At 54.0% G+C, this 16,003-nt stretch overlaps 7 protein-coding genes across 7 annotated transcripts; 3 read left to right on the top strand and 4 right to left on the bottom strand.

The window, feature by feature from the left end:
* Positions 1-25: 25 nt before the first annotated feature.
* Positions 26-1,471, bottom strand: CTAM01_09587 (calcineurin-like phosphoesterase; the record flags this gene model as incomplete). Its single annotated transcript, XM_060525606.1, has 1 exon — positions 26-1,471. The coding sequence occupies one exon, from the start codon at positions 1,469-1,471 to the stop codon at positions 26-28; it is 1,446 nt and encodes a 481-aa protein (XP_060379675.1).
* Positions 1,472-4,635: 3,164 nt separating this feature from the next.
* CTAM01_09586 (uncharacterized protein) lies at positions 4,636-5,457 on the top strand (the record flags this gene model as incomplete). Its single annotated transcript, XM_060525605.1, has 1 exon — positions 4,636-5,457. The coding sequence occupies one exon, from the start codon at positions 4,636-4,638 to the stop codon at positions 5,455-5,457; it is 822 nt and encodes a 273-aa protein (XP_060379674.1).
* Positions 5,458-6,887: 1,430 nt separating this feature from the next.
* CTAM01_09585 (FAD binding domain-containing protein) lies at positions 6,888-8,902 on the top strand (the record flags this gene model as incomplete). The annotated part of the gene is made up of 5 exons (XM_060525604.1): positions 6,888-7,314; positions 7,387-7,811; positions 7,862-8,495; positions 8,554-8,675; positions 8,735-8,902. The coding sequence occupies 5 exons, from the start codon at positions 6,888-6,890 to the stop codon at positions 8,900-8,902; spliced, it is 1,776 nt and encodes a 591-aa protein (XP_060379673.1).
* A 165-nt stretch (positions 8,903-9,067) lies between these two features.
* CTAM01_09584 (beta-1,6-galactanase) lies at positions 9,068-10,608 on the bottom strand (the record flags this gene model as incomplete). The annotated part of the gene is made up of 3 exons (XM_060525603.1): positions 9,068-10,157; positions 10,233-10,323; positions 10,380-10,608. 3 exons carry the CDS (start codon positions 10,606-10,608, stop codon positions 9,068-9,070), a joined length of 1,410 nt encoding a protein of 469 aa, XP_060379672.1.
* Positions 10,609-10,890: 282 nt separating this feature from the next.
* On the bottom strand, positions 10,891-11,025 carry CTAM01_09583 (uncharacterized protein; the record flags this gene model as incomplete). Its single annotated transcript, XM_060525602.1, has 1 exon — positions 10,891-11,025. The coding sequence occupies one exon, from the start codon at positions 11,023-11,025 to the stop codon at positions 10,891-10,893; it is 135 nt and encodes a 44-aa protein (XP_060379671.1).
* Positions 11,026-12,051: 1,026 nt separating this feature from the next.
* On the top strand, positions 12,052-14,333 carry CTAM01_09582 (uncharacterized protein; the record flags this gene model as incomplete). The annotated part of the gene is made up of 2 exons (XM_060525601.1): positions 12,052-12,662; positions 12,719-14,333. The coding sequence occupies 2 exons, from the start codon at positions 12,052-12,054 to the stop codon at positions 14,331-14,333; spliced, it is 2,226 nt and encodes a 741-aa protein (XP_060379670.1).
* Positions 14,334-14,495: 162 nt separating this feature from the next.
* Positions 14,496-16,003, bottom strand: CTAM01_09581 (uncharacterized protein; the record flags this gene model as incomplete). The annotated part of the gene is made up of 3 exons (XM_060525600.1): positions 14,496-14,682; positions 14,750-15,002; positions 15,063-16,003. Coding segments are annotated over 3 exons (1,381 nt in total), but the record flags the coding sequence as incomplete, so codon positions are not given.

Genomic DNA, 16,003 nt, shown 5'->3' with positions numbered 1-16,003 from the left:
TTCCTTGTTCAGGGGGAACGCGTCTCTATGACTTGGCCTCGTCCACCTCCTCGCTGCTCTTCTTCCCCTTCTTGCTCTTCTTGTGCTTCTTGTTCCTCTTCTTGTCCTTTCTCCCTTCGTCCTTGTTGCACTTTGTGCTCTTGATGGCATGCGTGACGCCGCCGTCGGCAGACGCCTCGATGACGAGAGCGGTCAGCTCCCCGCCGTTGACGCAGCCCGAGTCGAGACCGAACGTGAACTTGTCAATCTGCAGACCGCGCTTCGAGTCGTGGCCGTAGGCGACGGCGGTGCGGGGCTCCTTCTCAGGCAGCGCCTTTTGGTGCGCGTTCCACGCTTTCGGCCAGCTGCTGGAGCCGTCGCGGCGGTCGGTGGGGATGGCGATCTTGCGGTCGTGGGGCTTGCGGCGGCGCTCGTGCTCGCGCTGGATCATGGTCTCGGTGACGCCGGGGGCGGCGGTGTGGGTCCTGCGGTAGTCTTCGAGGGCGCGGTGGGCTTCTTGCCGGCGGAGCTCCTCGCGCGGGTAGACGAGGCCGCGCATGTTCATGACGGCCCAGGGGTCTTGGTGTTTGAGGGAGAGGCCTGGGACGAGGCCTGCGTGGACGACGACGAGGTTGCCGCCGATGGATTCCACGGCGCCGACGTCGAGGATTACGGGGAGGGTGGAGAGCCACTTTAGTTGTTTGCGGGTGAGGGAGCGGGCGGTGGCGCGTTCTTTGGAGTCGCCGTGGGGGAAGATTGAGGGTTCGAGGTCGTCTTGTTCGGTCTCTTCTAGGGAGGCTTCGTCTTCGTCTTGGTCCTCGCCGTCTTCTCCTTGGCCTTCGGCCTCGGGTGAGACGTTGTCAGTGGGAGGTTCTTCAGGCTTCTTGTCCTCCTCCTTGTTCTCCTCGGCCTTGGCTTGTCTTGCCTCCTCCTCTCGCTTGTTGACGGGATTACCGTGAGCGTCCGAGTCGGTAACATAGGTCGTCTTCATGTTCTGATGCGCCAACAGCACGCGGTCCTCGTGGTTTCCGCGTACGGCGGAGGCGCCGAGGCGCATGGCCAGATCGAGAACACCGCGGGAGTCGGGGCCCTTGTTGATCATGTCGCCAGCAAAGACGAGGTGGTCGCCGCGGGACTTGTCAAAGTGCAGCTCCTCGAGCAGTCTGTCGAGTGAGACGCGCATGCCGTGGACATCGCCGACGACGATGAGCCTGCGGCTCGGGTTCTCGCGGGAGGGAAGATGACGCTCCGGGAGTGTGGCGATGTGGACGGAGAGGTCGGTGAAGCCTGGGCGAGCGGTCTCGCCGTAGGACATGGGCGCATCGGCTGGTGAGGGCTCGGATGCTGTTTTCGCGGCGGGCCGGCGACGGATGGCTGATGTGAGGTCTAGGGAGGCGAGGCGGGCTGCCGCGAGGAAGATTGTGGTGAGGATGAAGAAGGCGGCGACGCAGACCACACCACGCCGCGGGCGGGTTGGGGCTGGGAACGACATGGTGGTGACCTTCTTTCTCTGCGGATTCTGGTGTGTGCGTAGGTCTTGTTCCCTTTTTTGCCGTCAAGGTTTCCCGCTGCGCAATGTGTTGAGACGAGACGAACCAGCCTGCGTTTGATTTGCTGAACCCACGATGAGGTCTGAACCACCACTTATATGGGATTCTTGTCGTCTTTCGGAAATAGGGCGTCGAAGCGGGTTACCCTGGACCTTTGAAGATGAAGACCTCGTGGGTTTTGTATCCGTAATGGTGGCGGTTGGCGCCTTTCTGTACCCGTGCCGGGGTTATCGACCCAAGCTTAAACCGCCGCAAGCTTTCGTTTCGAGATTGGGTTTACGCGTGCGGGATGTGGCGCCGGTGGAATGGACGAATTGGAGACGGGACGGGACGGAATCGTTATTTTTGACGTATGCGGATGGTTTGACAGCGTCGAAGGTTTTTCCCAAGGTCGAAAAGTATGGGATTCTGGGGGGTAAGGGAGGCCGCGTGTACGGAAATGGGATGTCGCTCTCTCTTTTTTTTCGAGTCGTTCTTATCGCATTGATGGAAAGGGGCCCGGCGCAGTCGTCGTCGTCGTCGTCGTCCGACAGGGGTGGCTGCGCATGCGTGGATCTTCAAGGAGAATTAGGGTCGTCGGAGATGTATTGCCTCCAAAGTCTTGTATCCTGGGAATCCGTAAGGGAAAAGGTAGGAAAAAAGAGAATAGGAAGAAACAAACAATGAAGAAACCCCAACCGGAAAGGAACAGGCTGACAAGGACACGAGGGAAAGAAAATACCAAGACGTCTGGGCGGAAACGAGGGGAGGAGGGTGGAAGGATGAATGGAGGATGCCGTGCAGATTTCGCCAAGAGAATATGGAAGAGAAATCCGAACACTGGTGACCGACCAGGCTTGCTAGGACCGGAGTTAGGCAGGCAGACTCACCTCAGGTCCTTAGGTCCTTCAAGGCTTAGGGGCCAAGATGGGCTGTTTGCGTCGCCAAGTCGAGTATTTTGGGTGCAGATTCGGTGTAATCCGCTGCCAATTTGGTGCAATTTGCTTGTCGACTTCTGGGAAAGTCGGCACGCGACGTGGCATGCGACCCCTGCAACCCCTGCAAGTTCCCGCTGGGCGCTTTCCCCGTCCCGTCAGCAGCGTCAGCACCCTGCACCTTGCTGATCTACACCCAAATTAACCCAACTCTCTCTTAAAACTGCGTATCCGTACTTACCTACATAGTATATACTGCCTGCACAACTGCACAGAAGCCATCACTGCTGCAGTCAGTCAGTCTGCAGTTGCCCAGTCCGTGGGCGAAGGATCAAAGTGGGCGGACTCGCTCCCGCTGCAATTGGCTCGGATTCGTAGGAAAAGACGACGGCGGGGCGGGGATGGGGCAGGTGGGCGGAAGCTCAGAATACTTCGTACATTGTACTTCAAGTTCCACGTTGCTCAATGTCAATTCCTACCCTGGTGTCATCACTCTTCTCAACCTAGAGTTGCTTCTTCTCTACGGATAGACTCGAGGCTACTGTTTGGGAGGAATCCCCAGCTGATCTACAATCGCTACTGCTGACGATCGGCAGGGCTGAGTCTCCAGCCTTGAGTAACCTATTATCATCTACTGAGACACAGACCCTTCGCGCAACATTCTTCTCATTCTGCGCCCGAGTCCCACTCGACGGGACTGCCCGTATCACACATACAGCCATCCCCCACGGAACACCTACTTATTGCTCCAGGCACTGCCATTCTGTATCTTTTCTCAAGGCTCCCGGCGGCGCTCTAACACCAAGGCGCCAAGGTAGTACGTCACTGCGGCACAGCATCCCATCTCATAAGCTCCTCAACCAAACCGAATAACCAACCTCTCCACCCCTTGTCTGGTGCGATAGTTGCGGCCTCGGCGTACACCCTCTTTGGAAGGTCGACTTGCCGACTTATCCAGAAGACTTGGAGCTAGCTTGGTTGGCCTCCAATATGTCTTAGAAGAACGTTAAGAAAGAAGAAAGTTCGAACTGGGGGCGGCTTGATAGAGTTGAGCCCAGTTTAGCAGAAAGTCTGCCGTGCAGGGCTAGCAACGGCAGCTAAACTCCCTACGTTTAAGCTCATCCGGCAAATAATGTAGTTGCCAAACTTTCCACATCTTTGGAAAGCAACCGGTGATGCGCCGGCTTACTCTTTAGTTTAGAGAACTTGGAGAGCACTTGCCAACTCACTCTAGCCTTTGTTGGCTGCATCTGATGCGTAGGGGAGGCGTTCAAAAGTCTAGAACAAGTTTCTTCCGCGGCCGCAACGACTATACGACGCCATTATCAGAGTTTAGTGGTGCTGAGTTGTCGGCCACAAAGCGCCACTTTCGTCACAGTCACAGGGTCAACATTAGCCAGGCCTGTCCACAAATGAGTGCGATTGGAGAAAAGAAACCCCCAGAGCGATTCCCCGTTGAGAGAAGACGTCAAAAATATGCTATTGCTCTAATTGGCAAAAGAATTTGACCAGCATGGGGGTCGAACCCACAATCTCCTGATTCCACGGTATGTCGTAGTCAGACGCCTTGCCATTGGGCCAACCGGCCAGACAATTGAAAACATCTCAGATGTCCGTCTCAGAATCGGGAGCCGGAATGCGGCATAACTAGTCCGCGGGCCCTCCCGCCGCGTGAAGTTGTCGGCTTTGTGAGTCTCCTCCGGTCGAGTGCAAATCGACCTCGAAGTTAAGGTCAGGTTTTTCGGTTCCTGAACCTAAGCTTGTAGATGCGAAAGAGGTTGGTCGCTTCCTTTTGACCAAACAAAACGGACGATTGTGAACTTCGAAGGCGGCATAAACAATGCTTCTGGATATACAGCTATGTCTTCGAGAGGAGCTGTTTCAACAACGCAGTTAGTCTTTGACAACCCTTTATTGTTCCTTGTTAGCTAGCAAAGTCTTGGAATACGGTAATCTACAACACACTCTGTCTTGAGTCCAAGAGAATCTTGTGGCTTCCTCAGGTCTACCTAGAGCTACCTGCCTGGGACCTCCTACTCATTGCCAATACCTTAAAAGAACCCGGTCTGGTCTAGAGGTCGTTCACCACGCAGACCTCTTGTGAGGAAAATAACACGGAACTTCGAACTTGGTTCAATTGATTTCTGACAGATGAGATATAGCCACAAATGCTTCATCGTTTTATAACCACCATGAAGCCGCTTCTGGCAACGCTCCGACAATCGCTCTCAGTAGGCACTTATATACAGAAGTCTGACACAAACACAAGGATGAAGACACTCACAATAGCAGTAATCGGCCCCAGAGGCTGTGGTAAGACAACATTTATCCGATCCCTATTCGAAAACGCGGGCGACTACGTAGCCGCCCAAGATGACGACATCAGCATACACACAGCCAACCTCGATGATCAGGACCTTCAAATGCATCTCATTGACACACCCTACCTCTCTCCCGACAAGCGGCGTCTCCCAGACATGGAGACACTCAACTACATCAAGACCCGGCTCAAGTCCATGGACACACAGATAGACGGCGTCATCTACCTCCAGCGCATCATGGATCTAAGCTACGCTGACTACGCAGCTCGTAACCTGGACGCTTTTTTGAACGCCTTCAAGTCCCGTGGATTCCGGCACGTCGTCGTCGCTGCCACAAACTGGGATCGTGTTACGAGTGAGGCTGACAGCTCGGCGCTGGAGGGGTACTTCTACGATCATCTGGACCGCGAATCTTTGGCCAGTTCACTGGGAGTACGGATCCAGCGAGCTAGGTTGAGCGACTCGACGGACGCGAGTTGGGATCTTTTGGAAAGTATGAGGTATGTCGAGACGCCGGAGCCGTCTCCGCCGCCTTCACCACCGCCACCTACCCCGGCTTCACCATTACCTTCGTCTCCCGCCCCCGACGCCTCTTGGGTTCCTGGTGGTCACGATTGCGAAGGGCCGTCGTCTGCTACAACTAAAGACATCCGTCAGGATATGAAGTCGAGAAAGGGGTTGTTTTTGTACTGAAGGGAGATCCAGCAGCAGAACACCTCCAGCAAATCCTGACCGAGCTCGTGTCAGATGGCGAGGAAATTGGCGTAGGCCACCGAGTTGAAGGCGAGTTGCCTTGTGGTGACGAGCAGGTGACGGCAAAATCTGAGTAGGTTGCACCGAGGCTCCGTTCGAGAGGCCTGTTGTTCAGACGTCCCAAGATGCATCGTAATGTAAGTTACTCAAGTGGTCGTTGTTCAATGCTGCGGGACAGTATCATGCAAGAAGAATTGTAAGCTTTGTGGTAGCTATAGGTGATACCTTGAGGCGTAAAAGATGTATCTCTCAAAGGTAGCCGCAGAAAAGCGTCCATCGTGTGGCACTTTTACACACGTTTTCTTACGATTATGATCGTAAAATGCGGCATTGGTATTATCATGTACTAGGTATCTAGTGGTACGCGGTCGATGAAGAGTCTTTAGGCGAGCTTTGGGTGTGCGAAACTCGAGTTGCACAATATCCATAGTGTTCTAACGCACCTTAACCATTGTACCAAAGAGGTGGTTGAGATCCTGGAGAGTTCCAACTGCCGATATGATTCAAGTCGCCCATAGTGTGTTTGCATGCAGTTTGTCGATGTTGGAACCACGATAGGCCCAATCAAGCTTGCCAAGGGCGTTTATCCTTCCAGAGTCTCCAATCCTTTAAGTACGTCACGTAGTCCTTTATGTAACAAGGCAAAATCCAGTCCTGGTTGTGTATTGCGGTGTGTGGCATAGTCCACCAAGCAGTACCTACTCTTCGGTCGCTGACGTGATGTAGTATCTCTATTGTATAGGTTGTGAGAAAAGATAGGCTGATGACTGATGAGGATACCTTGTGAGGCTCTTGTCTGGAATGAAACATGACTACAGAACACACGATGATGGCTCACCGCTCGCATGTTTCGGGTTGGCCAACGCCCGGCCAAGCCACGGCCGAGTCTGACATGCAACACACGGTAAACCGTTGACGAGCTGTAGCGGCTAGATGAATCTTACCCTTCATGACGGTCTCACTAGCGCCCCGATACAACGTGGTTAGGATTTTGCTTGCCGTCTTGCAGGAGCTGAAAGATAACCGAGATGTAGTGGGATGCTTGATCCTCGCGAAAAGGATTTCTCGATTGGCAACATCATTGTCTGACATCTCGCAACCAACGAGAGTTCATCTCGGGCAACTGCCCTTTAGAGACGACGCCTCACGACGCCCCGTTGCAACCTCGTTGTCTCAACCCCAGTCCATTCCGTGCCGCTTCGGCAGACTTGTTTGCTGCACAAACATCGTCCACTCCAGGCTTCCTTCGACGATCGCGACACTTTATAAACTCACGATGCCTCGGCCTCCAAATCATGATTCTGTTCAGGTAAGACCGTAGCCCCGGAGCTTCAAATCCTAAGAGTCTCAGTCTCGTCACTTGAAAAACCATGTTGCCGCACATCGCAAGATATCTCTTCTTTGGAATCGCGTCCCACGAATCCCTCATCCTAGCCCAAGACTCTTCCTACACACCAACGTGCAAATCCTACCCGGGCACCGCTGACTGGCCTTCCACAGCAGAATGGGCCCGGCTCGGCGAGTCCCTCGGAGGCGGGCGACTTCTCCGCCCGTCTCCTCCGGGAGCTGTCTGCCATCCCGGACAGGACGCCTACAACGAGACCGCCTGCGCCGACGTCGAGGCCCGGTGGAATTCGTACGAGCTCCACGTTGGCGACCCCGTCTCCGTCGTCTGGAGCAACTTCGCTAATGACTCCTGCCTTCCTGACCCGGCTTATCTGTGCAGCGGTGACGGATACCCTGCGTACGTCGTGAATGCTACCACGCCGGAGCATGTCAAGATTGGTATCGATTTTGGTATGTTGCGTTTTGACATCTACTTCCGTCCCGTGTGTGCGCTTGGTCTGTGATTGTTGACTGGGGTCATAGCGAGGAAGAACAATGTGAGGCTCATTGTGAAAAGCACTGGGCATGATTACCTAGGTAGATCGATTGCCCCTGGCTCGCTCTCTATCTGGGTGCACCAATTGACGGGCATCGAGTATCATGCGGATGAGTTCAAGCTCGCAGGGAGCGATATCACTATACCAGGAAGTGCAGTAACTGCCGGAGGCGGCACCGAGATGTATGACCTCTACAAAGCCACTGCCGAACACGGTCAAGCCATTGTCGGCGGTACCGCTAAGACGGTGAGCGTCGGGGGGTATGCTACCGGAGGCGGCCACTCGCTGCTCGCGCCGCGTTTCGGTCTGGCGGCGGATAATGTCTTGCAGGTGGAAGTCGTCACGCCCCTCGGCGAGATCTTGACTCTCAACGAGGCTCAGAACGCTGACCTGTTTTGGGCTATGCGCGGTGTAAATATCCCTCATTTTTGAGACCTTACCTTGAGTACTGACTTACATAGGGAGGAGGATCAACGTTTGGGGTTCTCACCTCAATCACCTTCGCAACACACCCGTCCCCCCCGATCACCCACACGGCATGGGCGATGCTCACCGAGCTCAGGTCACCCATCATTCCAGACCTGGCCGCCTACTTCCTCTCAAACGTCCCTTCCCTCGAGAAGGCGGGCCTCGCAGGCTACGCCCTGATCAATTCGCACATGCCGAACCCTGTCAGCTCCCCGGGCCTCCCGCCGAACGCGGCGGGCGTCATTGGCATATCCCTGATGCAGGATGACACGGACCGGGAAGAAGTTGACAGGATCTGGACGTCAATCAACCAGACCGTCATGGAGCGCTGGCCCAATGTCACCTTTGCCAAGATTACCACCGAGTATCCGTCCTGGCTTGACTTTTATGATAAGAATTATGACATGAACAAGGGCGGTATCAACAAACTACTGGCTTCCCGTTTGCTGGATGAGGAGGCTTTGGCGGAGGATTTGGAGGTTTTGGCTGGTGCAGTGAAGACGGCGACTGATAATGTGGGCGGCATGTATGCGTTTTTGGTATCCGGGAAGGGTGTGCACAACGCGAAGCCTAGGGGCGGAGGTGATGCGGTTCACCCGGCATGGAGGACTGCCTACATCCACGCGAGTAAGTCATATTCATTCGTCTAAGAGTAGTTCCCTGAGCTGACTCCTATTTCTCACAGTCACTGCCGTTGGATGGACTTCGTTCAATGAGACGTCCAAGAGTGAAGCCGAGAAGAGCATTTACGATTCGGTTGAAGGCTTCCGACAGTTAACGCCTGGTGGAGGATCCTACTTGAATGAGGTAAGCCAAGCATAACGTTCGAAACGAGTACGTTTGGGATTCTCATTAATGTGTCACAGGGTCTGTCATATGAGGAAGACTGGCAACATACGTTTTGGGGCACCAACTATGAGCGCCTTCTCAAGATCAAGAAGACCGTCGATCCAGACGACGTTTTCTGGTGCCAGCCCTGTGTCGGGAACGAGGGATGGAAGCAGAGGAGTGACGGGCAGCTTTGCAGAGTCTAGGCTGGTACACTGAGAGGCTGTGTTTGTCGAAACATTGTGGCTTCTGGGCTAGAAGTGAGACTGGATTATGTCACTCAAAGTAAACCATTCAATGGGTGTTGTGGAATGGCAATGAGATCACATTATAATTCAGATTAAAGTCTACTTGGACTCTAAAGTCGTGCCTCACGACTTTCTAGTCGGGTTCATAGCCTTCACCCAAGGCTTCCAGATATCCTCAATGGTCTCGGGAGAGTTCCAACCGTTCCACTCATAGTTGGTCAAACCCCAAGTATCGGGCACACCTTGCGCGCCGGAGCGCACACGGTAGCTACCGGCAAGACCCCAGACCATCCAGCTGACGTTGTGCTTGACGGTGTACTCCCTCAGACACACCTGAAGGGTATCGTTGCGAAGCGTATCGTCCTGGCCGTTGCCAAATTCCGAGAAGATGACAGGCGTCAACCGGCTCGCCTTGGGGCAGTCGTTCGTAACGTTGCAAGCCGCAGGCTTGTCAATACCCAACGCGTTGAAGCCGTTGCGGTAGAGACCCGCCTCGATGATGGGGCACGATCCCGTGTCGACATCCTCGCTCATCTTGTACAAGTGCAGCTCCCAGACGAGCTTGTCCGCCCAGGCGTGGCTGTCGAGATCAAACACCTTTGGCTCGCGGCGTGCGGCGTCGCGGATAGCGGTGCACTTGTAGCACGGCGCTGTGAGGTAGTTCTTGCCCGAGGTGAGAGCGGACAGGTCCTGACCGTACTGCATGCCGCCCCAGAGGATGAGGACGTCCGGGTTGGCCTCGTGGATGGCGTCGGCGCCGGCGGAGAAGTTGCCGACGAGGGTGTCCCAGTTGTAGTACAGGTTCGTCACGTTCCACGACTCGCGGACCTCGTTGCGGAGGGAGAGGGAGACGATGTTGGGGTGGGACTTTGCCCAGTTGGCGACGTAGGAGAGACCGCGGCGCCAGTGGGTGGTGTTGAAGTTGACGTCGTCGAACCAGGCGTTGCCGTCCGTGTGGGAGCAGCACCACTGGGCCTTGCCGACGTGCACGTCGGGGGAGATGAAGATGCCGCGCTCGTAGGCGGCCTCGACGATGGCGGACCAGATTTCGAAGCGGGTCGTCTCGCGGGTCCAGGTCGGGTTGTTGCGGATGATTTCGTTGGTGACCTTTGTGCCGTTGACGAAGCCGAGGGCCGTGATCATGGCAACTTCGAGGGGGACGTCCTCGCCGGCGCGGTCGTAGATTTGGTCGACCATCTCGATGGCGTAGCCCCTAAGAAGAGTGTAAGCTGGCGTGTGTCCAAGGTTTGCGATGTATTACACGCGTGCAAGAATCAAGTGCACTTACATGCGGATGTAGTTGAAGCCAACACTCTCGACATCGTCGAGGATTTGATCAACCGAGGCCCATTCCAGACCCTCAGGAACCATGGTCTCTCCTTCATTGTTTGTTAGTTAGGTGCTCTTGTATGCCTGCCCTAGACGTTGAACGTACCACTCATCGGCCAGTTGACACCAGCCCAAGTCACAACCTCACCGCGGGCATTGACGATATCACGTCCGCGAGTGCTGAAGGGAGCGTAGGGCCATGAGTTGCTAGTCTGGTTGCCGGCCTGTCTCGGGACGGCCTTGTGAGAGCCATAACGAGTCGAGGCGGGAGTCTTCATGTACTGCGCGCATGTCGACGACACAAGCGCCGCAAAGGCGATGGCAAGACCCTTCATTGCGGAAATAGAGACTCGCGTAAAGACCTACGTGAGAGACAAAGCTGCAATGAGGGAGAAGAAGGTCACACTGGCGAAGAAGAGGAGGACGGCCTCTCTCTTAAAAGGACGTAACATCCATCGGAGATGCTGGCTGGGGCCATCTATGGATGGCCCGGAAGTTGGAACCATTGGGCAATGGCTTTGTTCGGCTCCGCATCCCCCGCACCGTTATTTTCCTCGTGTTTAATGAGCATCGTCATTCGGCCCCGATTCGATCGTGGACCAACATCGGCTTCCACGCTACGTTTGGGTTGGTGCTGGGCGAAGGGGCGGTGGGCTTTTTACCGAAGCTATTTCAACCAAGGTTTGGGGCCGGTCAAGGCCAGGATTCCCCCCATGGAAATATCTTCCCCGAGGTGCTCCAGGTGACGGCATTGGGCCGCTTGAACTGGTGGAGTCTTGGAGAAAGCTCTAGGCATGGGTTTACCCCGCATTCAATCATGGGGGATGGTGGAGATGGGGAAGAAGGCAACAACTTAGATTCCCACAAGACCTTGAGAAGAGACTTTGTTTTGTTCTTTGCTGGCAACCGGTGGCCCGGGGGCGGGGGACGTTCTTCGGAGCCGGGCCGAAAGTGGTGGTCTGCCGAGACTAGATGATGTCGTCTGACTCCCTCGATTTCGTCCACAAGCCAAGCGGGAGCCTATCTACTAACACCGACACCAACAACACAACATCAACTGATTGAGTTGAATTTCAGTTGACTAGAGTTACCTTGGTCGATTTAGGCCCAATAGTCGGACCTCGTCATTCAAGGTCGCCTGAAAACCATAAGCTGACGATTGAACCCTCGAAAATGATAACCACTTCATGAGACAAGAAAGAGCCTTATTTCCTTCTCTCTGCAATCGCGTCATGGCCAAAATTCGCTAGAAGTACACTTTTCAACCGGGAAATTCTACATGTGCATGCATAATGAAACAAACATGAAAACGGGACACTAAGCCGCAAGAGGAGAACGAAAGTAGTCTGTATTTCATGAGACATTCGCTTCTCAGTACAGAACCGGGTCTGATCAGAAACAAAAGTCTGCCTTGTATGCCAGCCTGGGAGACAAAGTCACCAGAGCAGCCATACAATGTTCTCCTTGGCGCCTTAGCGGGTTACACCACGAGAGTCAGCACTTAAGCTGTGTCTCAACACACTGAGATACCGGCAGTAATAATAGCTAATGTGTGGCGAGGGGTCAGGCTGAGCCGATTTTCTCAATGATGGTACGTCGACAGCGCAGGCAAGTCTGTTTGTACGACTTCAACTGAGGGAACGGCCAAAAAAGATGGATACAAAGCTATTTACCATCCCAAGACGACACATAAATCTTATGCTGAAAGGCTTCCATTGCCAATCTATCTGCTTCTTTCATACCGTATGTCATCGCAAGGCCCATTGCAGAGACGAAGTATGTCATCGGTTCGTAGTTCCCTTCGGGAGGACTCGATGGAAAGCGCTGCTGCACTGCAATTGCCTCCCATTGATGTTTCACCCGACCTTCTCTATGTGTTTTCCTCTCCCCCACAAGAAGCAGTTGCTCCCTCCAGCCGCGTGTCCACCCCGGAATCCAGACAAGACCGCAATGAACCGGCTCCTCGATATAGTCTGATCACCGACACAGAGCCAGCTAGAGATTTCGAGCCATCTCCGCCTTGTGCGAAACCAAGAGTCATCGATGGCCGATCCCGCCTTCTCTCTTTCGGCGAATACCACTGGTCGCTCGAACTTTCGGCAATTGTACTTAGCATAATATCTTTCGCTGCAATCCTCGTTCTTCTTCCCCTCTATGAGAACAAGCCCTTATCATCCTGGACCTTCTCGATATCGTTCAACGCCCTCATCTCGACTCTCGGAGCTACGTCCCGGGCCTCCCTGGCATTCGCCATCAGCGCTTGTATCAGTCAGGGAAAGTGGAACTGGTTCCGAAGAAGAGACGAAAATGTCATGGTCTTTGACCGTTTCGAAGAGGCTAGTCGGGGACCCTGGGGAAGTGTCCGCCTGCTTTGGTGGACCAAACTTTCGTACGATAGTCTTTTGAATTGATACAACAAAATCATAGGCTAATAGAGTCATGCAGGCATTGGATCGCTCTCGGCGCCCTTTCAGCGGTCGTCTTAGTAGGCTTTGAACCATTTCTACAAGCTGTCATCGCCTTTTCGGGAGAAGACGTCACTGTCAACCCTTCAGAAATGAAAAACGGTATTGGAAGAACCCAGAGACTCGACGCGGGAGAGTTTTCAGTCTATGGCTTTGGACGAACGAGCGTCAAGATGCCAAAGCCCTGGGGCTTTTTCAGCCAGGTAGCCATGAAGTCCAAGTGTGACTTTGGTGCAATGGCAGCAGTATGGGAAGGCTTCTCCGATCTCAGCTCCTCCGAAACTACAAAACCAGCCTTTGAGTGTCCAACAAGCAATTGTACTTGGGATCCGTTCCCATCAGTCGCGGTCTGCAGCGCATGCAACGACATATCACACGCGATGAACAAGTCGAAAGGAAAAACATATCTTAGGGACGAAGTCATTACCCTACCGGACAGGAAGAACTTTCCTGATAGCTTCCTTCATAACTACACCAGATTCGAGATTCCGAAACTAAACCTAAGCATATCGAATTTCGATGGGTTTAGAGCTGTTGGAGTTAACATTGACGAGGAAGTCAGAAGCGCCGAAGTTACCGCACGATCAACCTACAACCCGGGACGAACACTGACGTTTGGCCATCTCCAATCCATGATATTTTCTTTCTCTGTAATGTCAGCAAGCACTGACTATCGCCAAAAGAAGCAGCGTTGGGAAGACGAAGATGTTACGGCCAACGAGTGCGCGCTTTACTTTTGTACCAATGTCTATCAATCTGTTGTCGAACAAAATGTGCTGCATGAAAAGGTCATCAGTTCTCGGGCCAACCGGAACCTGGACTCCTTCCTAACTGGAGAAAACTTGAACAACTTCACTCTCACCAAGGCTTTCAACGCCTATATGAACTATTCACTTCATATCGGAATCTTGGACTCGCCCCGCACAGATCTGCAACTCCTTATTTCTCGAGATGAGTACTTCAAAGACACTGGTGTGGTCTTGGAAGAAGATTTGAGGTTCAATATCTCACACAACACCGCTGGCAGCCTCATTGAATGGATCGCTGTAGGACTTACAGGCCGGAAAGACACGGCATCAAACGTACCAGATGAGACGGAACTACTAGTGTATCCTTGGGCTGCGGGCACAAGTCCTGGCAAAACGCCGACGGACCTTGTCACCAGCTTTGCAGCTTCACAGAACATCTCAAGGACATTTGAAATGGTTGCCGCGAGTCTGACAAAATGGATCCGAAATCGTTCACTACAGAGTGATCCGTATCCGGGGACAATGAAGGTATGGGAAATCAAGATCAGAGTGAACTGGGCGTTCTTATCACTACCTATTGGTGCGTTGATAGGCGGTTGCATCTTCTGTATGCTGTCGATGTTGGAGACGCGAAGACTCAGGCTCCCTGCTTGGAGGGGAAGCTCCTTGGCGACGCTAGCCCACGGCCTTGATGCGGAGTCGAGGGCTTTCTTGAGGGAGGCGAGTGATAGCGCTCGTATCGCCTCCCAGGCGCGAACTTTGGAGGTCAAGTTTGTCGATTCTGAAGGCGGACCAGAGCTGGTTCGTGGGAACAAGACTGGCAGGCCTGCCCGTGATGCTGCTTGATGCGCCTGGGTAGAGGCATTGTCAACGGCGTGAGTGTTTTAATGTCATCGGCAGGAACTGTCAGGAGGGCAAACAACTCTTTCCTTTAGATCAAATGACACAAAGAGACATGATGTGTATTCGCTCCAAATCATGTGTCGCTTCTAAATCAGAAGTATGTTCTCACTTAGTCAAGCTCTTCTCCGGGTTCTTCTCATAACGATTACACCACTTTCGCCACTCCTTCGCGGCCTTGTGCATCACAACCCTCAGATCCTCCTTGACATCGTTAACCTCCCAAGCCTCATCTTCCCAGTTCTTCTGACCACGCGTCATGGCGGGGGACCAGCCAATCGCTTCCAAACATTCCCTGATTTTATGTCAGCTTTACTTTTTCCGATGAACTGAGGCAGGTGAGTTGGGAATGAGGAACTTACACTTCCGTGGGCGAAGACGTGTATCTGGGAAACAGTCTCGAGTCGACACGGTGACACTCGGCTTCCAGATATCGCGTCAACACGTCGATGCGGTTCGCCGGCTTGAAGCTCAGCTGGAGCTTGTCCTCCTTGGCCAGCTCGGCCTCTGACTTTTCCGGGTCGATGGACTCGGGCTTCTTGGACGTGGAGGCGATGCGCTTGGTGACGGAGCGCGCCGTCTTGGAGCCCTTGATGGTGAAGTAAGCCCACACAGCTGTGATGATTCAGTAAGTAAACCGCAATAGGCATGGATGTTTAAGTGAACAAGACTTACCGTTGACTTCAAAAAGCCCAGAAACGGCAATCATCACCAAGTCAATGGCCAGCGAAACAGGAAGCAGCCCAGTCGCGATGATGGCGTCGCGCTGCGCCTTGGACTTTGTCCGCAGCATGGAGTTGACGAATTCCTCCCTCATCGCCTCGGGCGTCATGTTCATCGACGGCGAGTAGACAAAGACAATCTCCTCGACGCCAACCGTCTTTTTCGTCTCGTGAGACGTATGAGCTGGGTCGTCTTCCATGAGCTCGTCTTGCTCGTCCTTGTCGGCCTGCTGCTGCTGCGACTTGAAGTAATCCTCTTCTTCCCTATCACCCTTCTCCTCGGCCAACTTCTCGTTCCTCGTCCTCTCATCGAGATCCTTATCCTCGGAGGACTTCTTCTCCTCATCGTGAAGGAGATTCTCCGCGTCGTCGTCCTTGACATCGGTGCTCTCACGCTTCTTCTCGTCAAGGCTCTTCTTTGTCTCTTTCTCATCCCCCGAAGCGCCCTTGTCCTTCTTGTCCTTCTTCATCCTCCCCTTCAACGAAAGCTTGCGCGATATCGCCGACGGCGGCCTCGCCGGAGGCGTAACGCGCGCCAGGTAATCCAAATTACTCGTGGTGGTGTACTGCATAGCCTTATCCACCCCGCGCGTACACTTTGCCTTGAACCCCGCCCAGCTAGTCGTCTTTGCGTCGCTCATCTTGGCCTGCCGCACCTCCGTCTGCCACTTGCGCTGCACCTTGTGAGCTACGCCCTCCTTCACGCCCTCAGGCGGCGCCTGAAGAGGCGGAGGTGGGGGCGTGTAGATGAGAAAGCGGGTAGGGATGGCATCAGAGGGCGCTTTGGAGCCCAGCCAGGGCTTGGGGAAGGGTACAAGGTAGGTGATGAGCTTGTGGGGGTCTCGGCTGTAGTGGATTGGGTTTGAAGGGTCGTCGTTGCCAAAGTCGGAGCCT

Source organism: Colletotrichum tamarilloi (genome assembly GCF_030869305.1).
Source record: "Colletotrichum tamarilloi strain Tom-12 chromosome Unknown Scaffold_39.1, whole genome shotgun sequence".
In the NCBI taxonomy this organism is placed as follows: domain Eukaryota; kingdom Fungi; phylum Ascomycota; class Sordariomycetes; order Glomerellales; family Glomerellaceae; genus Colletotrichum; species Colletotrichum tamarilloi.
Note: the sequence above shows the minus strand (reverse complement) of the source record. Positions and strands in the feature narration are given on the sequence as shown.